Below are 16,899 nucleotides of genomic sequence, written 5' to 3' on the forward strand. Positions count from 1 at the left end.
GCCACTGTCAACCACTCCCGAGAAATTCTGTCAATGTATCTCCAAGGCCAGGTTAGGAGTATGGGAGATCAAGGAGAGCTATAATGCAGCTCTATGTTGCAACAGAATACTCTAAAATGTCTTGGGTTTCACGGTTCAAGAGGGATGTGGACAATATGCTTCATTTTCCAGCTCGAGATACTTTTGTAGAGGCATTGTGCATCTTGCCCTTTCTTCTGGAAGAAGCGGAATTTCTAAGTCTGAAATTACTTGCCTGGTGTTGCTGGAGTTAGTGTTGCTTTCATGTATTGAACGCTTTTGCAAGCCCACACAGGGCTCCAATTCCACACGTGTAAAATGGTGATGCCACCATGATGATCTCTATATTACAGGCATGTTGTGAAAATATATTAGTTAGCACCTGAGGTGATCAGAAATTACACTAAAAACAAAACTTTAGGGGAAGTATAAGGCATACCTTACCCACAGCCAGAACTGCGTTCTGTGAAGTAAATAAAACATGTTTATATGACAAAGTTATTCCAAGGATAAATATATATTTAAGAAGAAAAATTATTCTAATCTGGCCTGTTTATTCAGGAAGATGATAGGAAATGCCTCTGAATTTTGCAATTGAAACTGGATGTTAAGTTTACACAATTAAATATGGTTGAAGATTTTTCTTTTTAGCTAGATGAAGTTTTTCTTGGTCTTCACGAAAACTTCTTATACGGTAAGGAGACTTGTCTGTGCAAGAAAAAATAATGATTTTTAGCTAAAATTAAAAAGTCTGGAATTTAAGTAGCATGGGTTACATTATGTTTAGAGAGTACAGAATTATACTTCTTACTTTGACTTAATTGTATGTGAGTGTTCTGGCTTGAAGTTAGTAAGTCTGCATGTATGGATACCAGAATTTTAACAGTCTGCCTGTGATTCTGTGGGCAGCACCTAGATTTTTGTGTAAAGATGAAGCAGAAACAATCACGTTACTCAGAGAAGCTGTGGATGCCCCGTCCCTGGAGGTGTTCAAGACCAGGTTGGATGAGGCCCTGGGCAACCTGATCTTGTGAGTGACAACCCTGCCAATGGGAGTGGGGTTAGAGCTAGATTGTCTTTAAGGTCCCTTCCAACCCAAGCCTTTCTATGATTCTATGATATTAAAGTCATGTATCATGTGTAAAGTCATGTGTTTTACTGTTAAAGAAGTGGGTTCAGAGATATGACACTTTCCATGTAAATGTATCTGTGTGATCAGATGTTCTACCATGGTTCAGTATATGTTGCTTTAGGGGAGAAGCACCATCAGTTCTTTAGAGGATCAGATTTTCTTTCCATCCTTCTTGGTATTTGTTTGTGGAACAGCTCTACATAAACTACAATATTCTCTCAGTGGCTTGTTTTAACTAGAGCATAGCATTTTCTGAAACTTCTGCCTACACATGTGTGTATATTAGGGTTGAACTCTGGTAACTTTCCCTAAATGGAGGTTTTGAGAAAGTGGAAGGTAAGGGAGGAATGTTATGGCTATGCTGTGATTAAACAAGGTATAGCCAGGAGCATGAGGTGGGTAAAAAGAGAATAAACAGAAGACTAACAGACAGAAGAGAAATATTTCAGTAACTGAAGAATCACAACACAGCCTATTTGAAGGGAATGTGGAATTAAATTCACTCCGTTTACTCATGGGAACTGACATTTGCGTGTGTTGCTCCTGAGGTTGTACATAATCAAATACAAATAGGGGGATGGGAATACAAATAGGGGAATGGGGTGCTGTTTAAATGTCAGGGGTTTTTTTCTCACATGAAAAACATTTTCATATGTGTGCAGAGCATCTGCTCCCCTTCAAGAGGCTGGGGGGGATTTTTCAGGGACACTTTAAAATGTTTAAGCAAAACTTTGGTGCAGTCAGCATCAGGGTCAAACAACAGTGTAGCTTTTTATGATAAAAGCCAAGCAATCTCAGTAAAGCATAGTTTTCCTCTCTCCCATTTAAGAGCATTAGCCATACTGCTATTTGAAGGCATAGCAATTCATAACAGCCTTTTAAAGTTTGTATTTGATTCCAGTGGGACTTGGAAACAAGAGGCTGAACTCCAAATATAAATTAAGTGCTTTAGCTGGGTTGACATTAATGCAGTTACCTCTGTAGACTCCAGCAGCACGTTTACTTTTCCTTTTGCTTCATAAAGTAAGGTGACAAAATCTGGGGAAAAAAAAAAGTTTAACCAATAACGTAGTTTATTTAGCAATTATAAAGAACTATGGAGTTCTTTGAAATCCTTGGAAATAGAATAACTGTATAAATGTAAACTACTTCTTTAAATGAACTAGAGCAGCAGGCATTTTAACAATACCCTTTTGTGTGTGTCCATACAGGGTGCATGATTGAGGAGGCCAGTAAATCAGTACCCCCCCACCCCCCAAAAAAAAGTACTGTATTTTTCTGTTTGGACTCAAAAAAAGATTTTATGGCTCTGAGCTCACCAATAATTGAATGTCTGCGTGACAGGCAAGGGCTGCTGGTGCTTTTACAGGAATTAATTTAAACGTTACATTCACCCCCCAAAAATGGATGGTCATCTATCTATGCTTTAAAATATGGAGGCCAAGACTGATAAACAGCAGTGTGGGGAAAAATGTTGGAAAAGCAGATTGGCGATCTGGCAAACGGAATTAAAATCAGTTCAAAATGTGTTATAGCTGGGGAAAAACACAGACTGAGACAAATGCTTCTCAACTGCTGTGATGAAAGAGAATTGGCTCCAAATCCAAAGATTTCTCAAAAAGAAAGACAGAAGAGACTTTCCAGAAAATTCTGTAGGGGAAAACCTCTATGACGTGTTTCAAAATTGTAACTTAGCTGGGTAATATAGACAGGTTGAACCCACACAATTAAACATTAAAAGTCCCTTAGCCAGGCTAACACCAGAGTTGTTGTGATACCACTTGGATACGAAGAATTAGTTCTGACTGTCGCAAGTAGCTAAGTCTGGTTTTACTCATAGGAGATGTGAAAGTGCTCTTGTCTGATGTCAGTGCTGTCGCCCACGCCAGAAAGAATGAACAAACCTAGACAAGAAAGTACTGTAAGAAGGCCCTTTCGTATCCAGTGAGATTTCTGAATCAGCGACATCCTTATTTCTGTGAACATCTTTTTGCCTCTTCTGAAAATTTAAAGAAGAAAGATCTTGGCTTCATGCAGTGCTGAGAGATGACTTTTAATGTTGATTCAGCATGCAGAGAGGGTTGTGTTCATTTATAACTTAATTCCATGACGTTATGTCCTTTATCACTGTTTACAGTTTGTTGACTTCCTTAGTGCTTTTCTGTTGCTTCCCTTCAGGAAATTGGATGTTAAATGAATATACTTAGTGAGGCAATATTCATTTAATTTTTATTTTCTATTCTTCCTGGAAATGGTAAACACTTTCAGAGTGTTACACCTAACATTTGGTTTCTTATGTAAATGAGTCGCGTACCCTGGGAAGGGAAAATTACGTGTCTCTCTCAAGAATTTATTTAATGTTTTTCAACTGAAGACTTGTAATTTTATTATAGGACAGGGTAAAGTCTGCTGTCTTGATTGTAGAAAGAGCTTAGATAATATCCTTAGGTGAAATGCATAATTTCTTCTGAAGGAGATTGGGTGGTTGAGACTTCTTTAAAGAGTCCTCTTGATAAGGTAGTCAGTTGTTTTATTTCTGAAATTCTAAAGTGCCAATGATGGTAATGTGTGCTTATCTGTGCCCACCTGAACTGTAATGTATAGCTCTAAGTTTGCGTGGGAAGATGCTGAATTCACTGTCTGAGTGTGCAGCTCCTGCAGTATTCCCTGCAGTAGACTCCATCGGGGAAGATTGAGGTGGACAATAAGGTGGTTGCTGCTTCATTACAGCTGAGATGAAAGCTGTGCAGAATGGCTTTCTGTCCTAGACACTAAGATGATTATCTGCTCCTTAATGTAGTTAGGGGGCTTTTGTTCCCATATCCCTCAAGTGAATACCCATTGGGCCCAGATACCTAAACATGTGGATATCTCGAATGGGAGTTAAACAAGACTTCCATGCCTCCATCTCATGCTGGGTTACTTACTGTTGATGTCTCCGGTCCCAAACGTGAAGCACAGTTGTGAACTTCGAAGCCTGAAGCTCTTGAGGAACTTGAAGTTCTGTTTCAGAAATGCTTCACGCTGAAGAAGACAGAGACCAGCACTCAGAAGGCCTTAATTTCCACCTAGGCCTGCAGCTGGAAGCATTCATCTGCCTGCCTGTCCTTAGCAGGGCAGTCATCTAAGCCTTGTTAAAACTATTCCACTGTATTGAGGTTCTTAAGGAACGTTTTGGTGTAGTCATGGTGGGGTTTGGAACCACAGCTGTAATGTCCAGTTCCTCAAATAAGTGTCTAAGCCCTAAAAGGGTTTCAGCTAAATACAGTCTTTTGTCCTTAGCATATCCTGTTTAATGGGTTGGGCACGTTCCTGTTCAGTGTGCTGGTTAGGTTGCTTACCTCTATGAGATTAACTTATCTCTTGTACAAAAGGCCTAGGACTGATCAGAGGCATGACTCAAGGCTAAAATTCAAGCTTTTTAGCATTACATTCCTTTGTGAATCTAATCTGTGTAATACCTTTAAAACAAATAAACGTAAACCAATAAATTTAATCAAACGGAATTGAGGCCATCCTGTCAGACATCTCAAACCGCATTGCAGTCTGTTAGTTTACTTGCATTGGTATGTTTTTCTGGAACATCTTAAGCTATGTAAAGGGAAATGATAGATATATTTTTCACTATAAACTATTGATCAGAGGTGGTTGTTTTGCTTTGTTTAACATCATTTTAAACATGGAAAATGGATGTAAGCCAAGTTAGGTTGTTTCCTGCCTGAGGATTGCATGTAGAGAATCATCGCAGGGGGAAAAGAGACAAGGAAGAAAAAAGGTGATTCATTATGCCTGCTGACAGAAATCAGATTTCCAATCCATGCATGAATCATTTGTTATGCCCCGGACAGAAGAAAAATTATTCTAATTGCTGTGAATTCCTCTGACTGCTCTGAAAAGGCAATGTCAGTGAGAAGATTTGACAACAAAGGGCTCCTGGATGGGAACATGTAAATACAGCTATGAATGTTCTTCAAAACTATCTCAGCACTTGTGCCTGCATGTGCTCCTTTGATGTCTAAATGACAGTCATCTATGGTAAAGAAAACACAATGTGCCTGTGTTGCAGACGTCAGAGTTTATCAGAATGCTGAAGTTGATGAAGTCTGCTTGAATGAGGCATGTTTTGCTGTAGCAAATCATTTTAAGCAATGCATTGTGTACCTTTACGTCTATTTTAAACTGAGGTTAAGAGAACTGAAGAATGGTTTACTTGCCTCTGCTAGAATCAACCAAAGATTATTGCTGGGGACTGAAATCATAGAATCGCAGAATGGGTGGGGTTGGAAGGGACCTCTGAAGATCACCCAGTCCAACCCCCATGCCAAGCAGGATCACCTAGAGCACGTTGCGCAGGATGGCAGCCAAGCAGGTCTTGAGTATCTCCAGAGTTTTGAGTATCTCCAGAGAAGGAGATTCCACAACCTCTCTGGGCAGCCTGTCCCAGTGCTCTGTCACCCTCACAGTAGGCAAGTGCCCCCTCGGGTTGAGCCAGAACCTTCTGTGCTTCAGTTTGTGCCCGTTGCTTCTCAGTCTGTTGCTGAGCACAGCTGAAACAAGACCATCTCCATCCTCTTGAAATATCCCCTCAGATATTTATATAGGTTGAGGTCTCCCCTCAGCCTTCTCCTTTCTGGGCTAAACAGACCCAGTTCTTTCAGCTTGCCCTTGTACAGCAGGTGCTCCAGTCCTCTAATTGTCTTTGTAGCCTTCCTCTGGACTCGTTCCAGTAGTTCTGTGTCCCTCTTGTACTGAGGAGCTCAGAACTGGACACAGTACTCCATATCTATATGGACACAATATCTATATATAGAAGTGTGTAACAGCAGTGGTGACAAGATGACAATAAGGGCGGGGGTTGAAAAAAGGAGCTGTGGAGGCCACTGTTCAGTTACCACCACAATAGATAGCCAGATAGTGTTTTGCTTTTTGAATAGGCCTATTGGTTTTCATAAAGGCAATAGAACTGAATACTTGAAAAGTGACAAAATATCACAAGGTCATCTGTAATGACCAATTAAATACTTGTAAGATCATACAAATACAAAAAAAAAAAAGTTACATAAATAACAAAGTAGAAGGAATGCTGAAATTAATTACATCAGTAATATGTAGCATATATATATCAATGTGTAGCTATCAAAAAAAACAGCTTGAAATATTCGTTTCTTGCTCAAAATGTGTGGCTGAGTGCAGGTGTGTGCAAGTACACCTCACCTCATGCAGAATCGGGAGAAGTACTGTTAGCTTTCCTAGACAGCGTCGGATCTTGGATGAAATAAAGCTGGGTCATCTTATTTTTAGTTTCATTGCCGTATCTGATTACTGCCAATGCTTGGGAAAAGAGAATCAGGTATGAAGTGTGTAACGTAATGCAACAACATTTCTGATGAGCACAGATGCACTGCCATACGTAAAGGCAGACGTTGTAAATAGAAATCGAAAATGAAGTTACCCAGCAGCTGTGCCTTGCGTTTTTGAATCCATGAGTTTTCCAGACTTTGGCTTGTGCTCATGGCTGTTAAATAGAATGAAGCTCATATTCTGCCTGGTTTTTAGATAAGCTGAGTTCAGCCTTGCTAATGTCACGTAGGGGAATGGTCCACATTAACATCACGGGGATGACATCCTTTTCCAACCTGTCAGAAGAGGATTCAGGATGTCTGTGCCCCTTTGACTGTCATGCAGGCTGGGGCTGAGTATGAAGGATCAATATTGCACTGTTGGGGGAGAGAAATAAGTTATACCAACATGAGCATTTCAGTAAAGATGTATTAAGTAATCCTGCTTCACTCTCCAGCATCGATCAGAGCTCAGCTGCAATCGTGTCTAGTTTTGGACAGTTGATTTGAAGGTAGACAAGAACCAACTGAGGGAAATTAAAAGCAAAGCAAGAAACAATGGCAAACTGCAAAATATGGCTTGTTAGACTGAAAAACGTGAGATGGTTTTGGTTTGGAGAAAATGAGACTGAGGGGGACTCACAGTAGCAGTCTTCAAGTATGGTAGAGATCGATTTACAGAGGAATAAGATTTTCTCGGAGTTCACCATAGATAAGACAGGGCATAATACATTTGAATTGCAACAGGGGAAATGTGGGTTAGGTATTAGGAATATTCTTTATAATAAGAAGAGAGAATAAAGTACAGGAATGCGTTCCTTAGGGAGACTGTGAAATCTGTGTAATAGAAAGGTTTTAAGAAAAGGCTGGACAAAGTTTTTGTGTAGTGCTGTTTTTTTAGCCTGTGAAAAGAAGGGAGAAGAGGTAGGAAAGGTTACAGGATCTGTCAGTCTCTTTTGGTCCTTTCTGTGCCTGGTAAGGGCTGTATTCCTCTCAAGGTGCAATCAGAAATTTAGGGAAGATTTGCCTCTAGTCTGTATGTGGATCTAGTGTCTTTATCTCTTTTTTTTCTTTTGTTCTTTTTTTTTTTATTCTTTTTTTTTTTTTTTATTATTCCTTAGTTACAGTAAGAGCTTTAAGTATAGGTATCTTCCAGATTTTGGAATACCCAAGGGGTATGGTAGCTATGTTTCAACTTGTTCTGATATTTGCAAAACTTATTTTGTTTTAAACTGATGATTAAGTGATGGTAAAAAAAGAACATCCTCACATACTGCAAGTAAATAAATATAAAAAGGTCATTCAACAATAGTTCTGAAAGCTTATCTATTTTACTTACATGGTTGATTTTTATACTATGTCAGCTTTCCTTTTGGCTGAACAAGCATATCTAGTAGTAAGGACTAAACCAGGTGTAGTGGTAAAATAACTGGGAGACACGTGTTTTAGGAAATAAGTAATTTCCTCTCGTTTCTTTCCTTTTATCCTGTCAGCATTTAATTAAGAAAACAAGAGAGGGGAGGGTAAGGGAGTTGGTCATCAGAGAATTTAAAACACTGAATCGATTTGCCATGTGAAAACTTACTGGCTTTGATATAAGAAGATAGATTTGCATTCCAAAGTTCTCATGCATCATGGCTATTGTTTGAAAACATACAAAACTGTCTTAGATTAAACCCGTCATAAATTGTTGTCTTTGGGAATAGGCGAGTGCAAATTTATCTATTTTTAAATAGAATCTTCAGGCTTTATGAGATGCTGTGTAGGTACACATAAAAACATACTGGCTTCAGTGCAGAAGTAGGTTGACACACTGAGTTTGTGTCATTTTTGGAGGTATTAACGAAAAGCCTCCAGTTTACTTAATTGTTTCCTCAGGAGATTTTTCATGGGGATATTTGTCATAACTGAAGGTATCTTAAAACAAATAAACACCAAACCCCTCCATAATACTAAAAGTAGTTGGAAGAAAATTTTTTGCAAGGATTCTAGGAGAGTTATGTGTAAGCTCCACCAGCAGACTCTGCAGTATAAACTACTGCTTTATTGTGAATAAATGCATCCCTTTGATTAGGTCACTATGAAGCAGGAGAACATTATACCCACAATAACGTATTTTTTTCAACGCATTAAAATAGTTTCTTCTTTTTGCCCCACTTGACCTGTGAGACAGTACAGTGTAGTCATCTTTTTAACAGAATAACAGTTCTGCTTTCACTCGTGCTGCTAGCCCATTGTCTTCCCTCAAAACAGGGACATGCCACAAATCTTCTGAGATCCACTACAGCTATTGAATACTGTCTAGTTCAATCTCTGCAGAATGCTGGAGCTGTGAGGGCAGCCATAAAACCGAGAAAAAAAAATGTGTTTATAGAAATTCTTCTAGAAAGAAGCGAAGACTGAGCAGCCTTGCAAACAAAGGCACCCAGGAGATTCATAAGGAAACCTTCCCCTTGTATAACTCTACCCAGGAGTGGTTGCATGAGCCACTGTGACCACCTGGACCTAAAACCTTCCAGCTGCCTCTCTTAACCCATTCACCTTTCATGCTGATGCAGAAAAAAGAGTTTGTTGTGATGGGCAGCGGGGATGGAAGGGATTCTATGAAGAAATCCTCTTGCTTATATTTTCCACTTCTCCTGCAGTTGTTGTTGTTGTTAGATCATAAATTTATCTCAGCAGGAGCTTGCCATGCTTGTAATATTATATCATACTTACAGAGATGGAAAGAAAATCATATAAAGGTGGTGCCAATTTTCAGCTAAACTCCCATCATTTTATCCAGGCATCTTTCTTTTTGAGTCTAGCCCAGAGAATTTCACAGGTTTTGGAAATTATGGGTACATTCTTCCACTGATCTCCTTGGACAGATGTATCTAAGGGTCCTTAGGCGTGAGTGAACCTAGACCAGGAGGCAGGGTGATGGTGCAGTTGGCTGATCCCCCCCATTACAAGTTTGCTGCCTGCTTCAGGGATGAAGATTAGCTACTACAAGTAATCCTGATTGCCCCATCATTAGTAAGCCAACAATCTGAATTTATCTCCAGTTATGCCTTTTTTTTTCCAGTCGCTTTTCTGTTGGCTTGGTGTTTATATCTTCTGCTTGTGTTTTCTTTCATTAAGCTCATTTATTTATCTGCTCTCACATTTGTATTTTGTCAAAATCTGGTGTTATACTTAAGAGCACGGTGAGGTGTTTCATTTCCACATGTTTAAAATTGGTTTTGAAGATTTTATGATACATTTCTGTCTCTCTATATAAAATTAATGATTTCAGGTATGTTGTGGTGCTGTAGCACCATAGTTTTTCTCCAGAACTGAATTTGAGATAATCTATGTTGCAGATCTGTTCACGTCTATGTCACAGTGGCATCATCAGTAAAGCTTCTGGAGTTTAAAGATGAAAATAACCTGTATGCAACCTTAAAATTGCGGTGTCCTTTATATAAACTAGCTCAAGCGCAAAAGAGGTTGAGGCTATGGCGGTAAAGGGCATTTTCCATGGGCTTTCAACGTTCATGCTGCCAAACCATCCAAGAAGTATGGAAGGATATAGTTTCCCATTTAGATTAAATCTTTTCCTCTTTATAGAAGATAAAACACACACATGCATGCACGTATACACACAAAACAAATACAAACAAACAAAACAAAAATAAATTAAAAAAAACCACAGAAGTCAAGGAGATGATTCAGGGATCCAAGATGCTAACCTTGCAGAATTTCTGCCAAGTGCTTCCTTTCAGGAGAAGGGTCCGCAGTCTCTTTTTGACTGAAATCTGCATGTGTTATGCTCACTGTGAAGGTCTCTGAGCCTTGGGTTAGGTGAGGATAGTCCTGTCTCCTGAGGTATAGCTACAGAGAACAATGAAGACAGCATCTGTGCCTTGGATCACCTAAGTCCTTCTCACACACTGATCAACTTTCAGCTCAGATTCTTGCCTAAATGCCTTCAGAAGAATTGAGGAAGTTAAAAGCAGTGACCTGCTAGGCGAGGAACAGAAAATGTTTTTTTTTGTTGTTTTTTTTTTTTGTAAATCTGAAAAAAAAAAAGCAGATCTAATGTCAAAAGAATAAAAAGTTGTCTTATACCTGGCTCTTTGTAACTGATATAGCAAGAATATCCATGAGAATTGAACTGGTTCTCTAGCAAGGGCATCACTGGATGATGATTCAAGTATTTGTAGGGGCTAGGCCCTGCATCACATGGTTTTCAGACTTGCTTCCCTAGCTTCCCTAAAAACCTGCGTTTAAATACTGTTTCATGGATACTCTTTACCTCTGTAGATACAGGCCAGTGTTTTCAAAGGAGCAGTTCAACTGCTGCTCCTATATTCATACTCCCAAACTTACATGCAGTTGTCTGTTCACGAAAAATGGGTGAGAGGCAAATTTATAATTTCCATTCAGTCTCACATTAAGGCATATCTTGTAGCAAAAACTTAGGGTACAGATTTTTTCTGATAAAATGTGAACTATGTAATGAAAATTATTTTTTTAAAGAGTTTTTTTTATTAGCATCATGCCTAAATTCTCCTATAGCTTTAGACTCAACAACATAATACGAAGTATTATGAAGGAGAATTAAGTCATGGTATAATTCCAGTTACACTGGCAAAGCCAATTTTTTTAGCTAGGCTGGAAAACTTGTGTGGGTCCCCCAATACAGTAGTTTTTGCAGTGTAGGCAGGACTGACTTTTTTGACTCAGCTAACCATGTTTTTTTAATTACATCACATCCTAAAGGAAAAATGTTACTAAAATATCTGAAGTATAAAAGAGAAAATGGATTGGGCTTTTCTAGGAAAACAATATATCTAGATACATAGATACCATATATATGTGTGTATATATATATATATAAAGATGCAAATAACGTACAAGCGTGGTAGTATTGCTTGTGAAGCTCTGTTTGACAAAGGGAAAGCTTAGAAATTCTAGCCTCAGCAATTCACAAGGCACTAGATCTCTGTTCATTGGGAAACGTGTAGTAAGACTTATAAGAAATGCTTGACATCCAAGATTCTGGGGTCTCTAAATGAACTGAAATCACAATACTAGCCTTTAATTGAAGTATTTATTTCTGTGTGCGTCTGCGTTGTGCTGCTTCAGAGTATTGTTAGGGAGAATAAGGTGGGAGCATCTGTCATACAGCTACTGTTCGAACAGAGTGATGCCTTTACTGTAGACAAAACAGTTGGCACAATTGTTTTAATTTGTTTATGAAGAGCTAGAAATAAGAGGCTTCATATTCTTTTGAAGTGGGAAGTTCATCTGCATTTCTTGAGATTTAAAAAAAAAATGTCTGGAGGGTATTCTGTAGCTAGGTTGGACGGCGGCTCTCCAGCAACTTTTTTATTTCTATGACAGGAGGAGGAAGGAGATTCTTGTCTTTCTGTGCGTCATTTCTTGGGACTTTTAGGTTTGTTATGAAAGTATTTATGGATAGTTTTCACAGAGATGCTGTAATATATTTACAAGGACTTGCTAAAGTTATTAGTAAGTGTGCAGAGAGCAAAATGTTTTCTTTTTAAATACTTGCAAATAGCATCTGTTCTTTCCCCCTAATTTTACTGATTAGTACTTTTAATCTTTTTTGGCTTCAGCTGTTAGATGTCTGTTAGGATTAAATACATCTGGTTTTAAATCAAATTCTATAACCAGAAGTATTTCTTCTAATGAGCTTAATTGAAAATTAGTGCTTGCTCAGTCTTCTTTACATTGAAGTTTTTTAAATGACTGTAAGGAAGTACATTAAAATATATATATATATATAGCTTTTTTCAACTTTGAGCTCAGAACTAGTATTTTCAGCTATTGATACTTCCTCACCCCTTTCTCTGCCTGAGCTACTTATTACTTAAACAAAGGCTGACAGCAAAGCTCAGTCTATAATATGTAAATCCGTGTGGAAAAACAGTGCCAAAAAACTGTGAAAAAATGGGTCCAGGCAGCTGCGTCACAAGGTTTGACCACTTCGGGCTGGGGTGCCAGGAGATTTGAGACAGATGTTTTCAGACATGCCGCATGCCTAAAACATTTCCAGGGGTCGAGCTACAAATAGTGACTTAATAAGTGCAGAAACAGGAAAAGTATGCAGGAGGACACAAGAGTTTATTCACCCCTAGGTGCACAGCCAGGCTCTTTACATTACATCTGCCTGTCAGGGTTGGCTATTTAAGCTGTCATGCCCTTGGTATTGCTCTTTGTCTGACTGTGAATAAAGTGCAGCATTGTGATTACTAATCCCACTCCAGTGACTTGACTTTAAATGTGGTTTTGGAGCGTATCCCGGAGCTCTGTTTGCTAAGCTTCCTACTCCTGTTTCAGAGACACCACTGGAGATCTATGAGAGAGAGCACTGCAGACTGCCCTCCTCCTGGAGACCTGTCGCCTTTTTCTCCCCCCCCGCCTTTTTTTTTTCAAAACTTTTTGAAGGAAATCAATGGATACCAAAGTGTTCTGTTTATTTTTCTTTTTTTCTTTGCCTCCGCTGACAGTGGGAAATCACACTGGTCGCATCAAGGTGGTCTTTACACCCAGCATCTGCAAAGTGACTTGCACCAAGGGCAACTGTCAGAACAACTGTGAGAAGGGAAATACCACCACCCTCATCAGTGAGAATGGCCATGCTGCTGACACTCTGACAGCCACTAACTTCCGAGTAGGTAAGTACCCTGAAACTGTATTTGTCCTTAGCTGTCCTCTCTTGACTAACAGAGGGAGGAGATATTTTGTTATTAATACCAGTTGTGCATCTGCTGCTCTTTGTTTGGAGGGCTGTGCTGAGAAGGATCCATTGTATCTTAGACAAGCTTTCTGGTATCCTTCTGAAATTATCCCAAAAGTTCCTTTTGTGTTACAGAAAAAAAGAAAAAAAAAAAAGGAAAAAAAAAAAGGAAAAAAAAACAATTATTTTTCATTTGAGTTTTCAGCTGCAGGGCTACAATTTGCTAAGCTGAAGCTTTTGGTAAAATCAGTCCCTCAGAGGTTGTGTTGCTAAATAGAGGAAATGTCAGATTCCACAAAAAGTCCTGCGTTTCCTCCTCTTATTTGTTGAATAGGTATCAAATGTACATGAAAACTTAGCTAACACAGTGAATGTCTTCAAAAAATTGTTCAAGAGTTCCTTAAGATTGCAGTTCTTTTTAGAAAAAATAAAAAAGGTTATAATTTTCTTCTTTACTGCTGAGAATAAGTCAGATTTCATATTTGCCATTTTTAAAAATTGTGCTAATATTAAGTCCAATTATTGAAGCTAGTAATTTTTCTGTTAGTGTTTAGTCTGTTTGCTCAATAAAGAGTACCAACAGTATGCCAGTCTAAACCCTGTAACTGTTCGACTGTACTAAAACAAACCCTGAAAGCTGAGTTAATGGATTAGCATATTTTAACTGTACAATTTATGATGTTCATAGGAATTTGTGTGCAAATATTAGTCTGGTAAGCTAAATGAAATTCAGATATATGGATGCATACTTACTTTATTCTTAACTGCTTGTGAAAATAATTTTATTGTAATCATGAAAATATCGTAAAATATCTTTAGAGAAAATAACTATAAAAATTAATTATTTTGCCAATATGTACTCAAAGAATGCCAGATATGAACATTGTAATTTTAGTCTCCTTCTAGTATAAACATAATGTCAGGCAGTGCTGATGCTGGCCAATACTGCCCTTTTTAAAGTGCACTATATTTCAGGCTCTGAGGGGGAAAAAAGCTATTCCAAATTATTATTCTTTTCATCCAGACAGACGATACAAAGAGCAGTTCCCTTTCTTAAGACTCCTACTAGACTAGACTGGGGATGAAAGCTCCTGAAATGAATAACACATTCCTTGATAACATCCATATTTGTAATATATAAATGCTTTGGAGTAAAAATAATAAAAAAAACTTTTCAAAAGAGCAATAGAGCACGTTTTATTTATGGTTGTTTTGGTGCATTAAAAAAGAAAAGTTTTTTTAGAAAGGAATGGTAAATTAAATATTTTAAACTTGTGTTTACTGTTAAAACAGTTGTTTTATTTTTTTAACCGGTGTTTTGGCAAGAACCCCAGTTAAGTAAGTTTTTGGTTTAATTTTTCAGACTTCTGTGAAAGAATAGATAGGGTTATTTCCCCCTTCTTTTCTTCCTTCCCCACACTTCATATGACCTAATTTTTTACTGAAATTATGAAATGTTGAGAACGGGCGGTCATGTAATTTGTCTGCTATGTAAATCTGTGTTGTAACACGACCTTCCCTCAAATACAAACTTGGAGAGTGGAAATTGACCTGTAAAGGCACGTTCCACACCTTCCTTCCTGGCCTCGGGCCATGCAGGTTGTGATTCACTGTGTACAATAGCCTGCTAGAAGTATTCAACAAAAGCAGTTCGTAATAGTGTTTGATGGAAAGTTAAGGGAGCATTATGTTTAAAAATGTATCAAAACAAGTCACTACACATCTAGTGGCATTTTTAATCTGTCTGTACCTATCTATCTTCCACGTAGCCTTTAAAAGACTAGAAGTATTTACCATATCTCTGAGTATCTTGATTTTAATAGAAAAGGAATAAGAAAGAGATCTGAACTGTGACTCCAAAGCTCTCCAGTTAAAAATGCTGAGTGAACTGAACTTCTTAATACTGGGAGAGGAGAGATCCCACTCCTCTAGGTCGAGTTCTGTCATTGGTCACAGATTTTCAGGAGCTTTTGAATCAGGCTTTAAAATGTCAATTATTGAAATTATTTTTATGTCCTTTCTTGTCCTTTCTTTTAACTAGTATCTCATTAGCTCAGACTTGTCCTGATCAAGATATCTTGTGATACCTTAAGCAGAAGTAATTTGGGTCTTATGAGATCATTTATTTTTATTATATTTTTAACATCTGTGTTATGCTTTGCTTGTGCTTTTTCTTTCAAGACCCAGTTCTAAACTTGTTTACTTACTGTTTATCCAAAATGAATGGAAATTCTTCTTCTGAGCTTTTGACATTTTAAAAGTGCAACCATGAAAACAGAAGGTTGTGTCAGAAAATGCATGCTTAAAGCAGTGAGCAGCACGGTTTCGGTAGTTCTTTTAAAGTATTTATTCTTCCTAAACTCAGAAAAGATAAGTTCACATGCCCTATTTGGAAAACTAACTCCTATTACTAATAATAGACATCTCCTTTGAATGGGAAATTAGGTAACAGCTTCAGATAGTTAGATTGTTGTTAGGTCAAAATGCATTTCCTTACCAGGAGCAGCTCTCTAGCACAAAAGATTTAATTCAGATTCTCTGATGACAGATTGCAGTTAGCCGTCATTTTGCTTGGTTCTTAAAATTCATTATTTCTAATAGTGAACAGAGTAAAAATTCATGTTTAGCTTTTAAACTTTCTACTGAACTTCAAAAACATTTCTTTTATTTTTGAAGAGAACAAGCTGCATTGCCTGCACTAAAGCTCCTGAAGTTTTTCCATGGGTTGTTTCAGATTCTTAAGACTTGTTCAGTTGGTCATTTCAGCTGAAACGTGGTACCAGTGAAGCCAGGCAAGGAACTAATCCTGTTTCCTGAAAATTTTACTAGATATGGATAAACCATTAAAAATAAAAACCCACAAGAAGAAACAGATTGGGGAAAATGTAGCTTTTCAGGTAGTTGAGATTTTGCCTGTTTTCATAAAGAGCTCTAGCATTTCAATTGAAGGTGATGAAAACTTGGTATTTAAAAAGGAAGGATCTCCTTGATTGCCAGTATGCTTCAGTGAAACAGTTTTTTCTTTTATAGTTTCATTTTGTGAATGGGCTATGTTGCACAGTTAAACTAACCAACCTCCCATATTTCATTGGCTTGGAGAGTGAAAGCATTTAATCTGACTGGAAACTTCTGCTGAATAGATGATCCTCGTTACTCTATTGGATTGGTGCATGTGAAGGTTGTATGGTATTTCAGTTCCGATATATCTACGGAGGCTTGTAAAATAGGGTCAGTATATGTGCATAGGAAAGGATGCATATAGAATAACACGTGAGCTTCCTGTCTCATTCACTGTTGAAGTTACTCAGTGACGTGTCCTGTTTCTCCTCAGAATGATTCCACATTCCAAAATACCCTATTTTTGAAATGAATTTTCTCTCTGTAGGGAGTGGGAGGACAGTGACTAATTTGTAACTGTAAAATGAAGCAGTAAGAAATTAGGAAATGCCCAAGCTAATGTTCTTCATACGCTTTAATTTTTGCCGTATTGTGCATATGTATTTAATTATAGGTTTACGTACTATTTTTTTTCCACAGTATCCTTACCTCTTTCATTGCATAGGAATGACAGAACTTAGTAAGGGAAGCAGTCATTTAATACTTAGGTTTTTATCCACTGTTCATTTGCAGCTCTGTCTCTCATTTAAAGCAGTTCATTTAAGTTGTTATGAATGGGAAGT

The 16,899-nt window shown here is 38.0% G+C and overlaps 1 protein-coding gene across 12 annotated transcripts in view; it reads left to right on the forward strand.

Annotated features, from left to right (window-relative positions):
• Positions 1-16,899, forward strand: part of LTBP1 (latent transforming growth factor beta binding protein 1) — a 203,685-nt gene that overhangs the window by 56,716 nt on the left and 130,070 nt on the right. For 9 of the 12 annotated variants that reach the window (XM_083829061.1, XM_083829066.1, XM_083829065.1 and 6 more), the window contains exon 5: positions 12,990-13,157. In XM_083829061.1, the coding sequence (XP_083685187.1) occupies positions 12,990-13,157 (168 nt within the window). Of the gene's footprint in view, positions 1-12,561; positions 13,158-16,899 lie in introns of those variants that run through there. The other 3 variants (XM_083829063.1, XM_083829064.1, XM_083829062.1) reach the window with 3 other exon arrangements.

This window comes from Anser anser (assembly GCF_964211835.1).
Source record: "Anser anser genome assembly, chromosome: 3".
Classification (NCBI taxonomy): Eukaryota; Metazoa; Chordata; class Aves; order Anseriformes; family Anatidae; genus Anser; species Anser anser.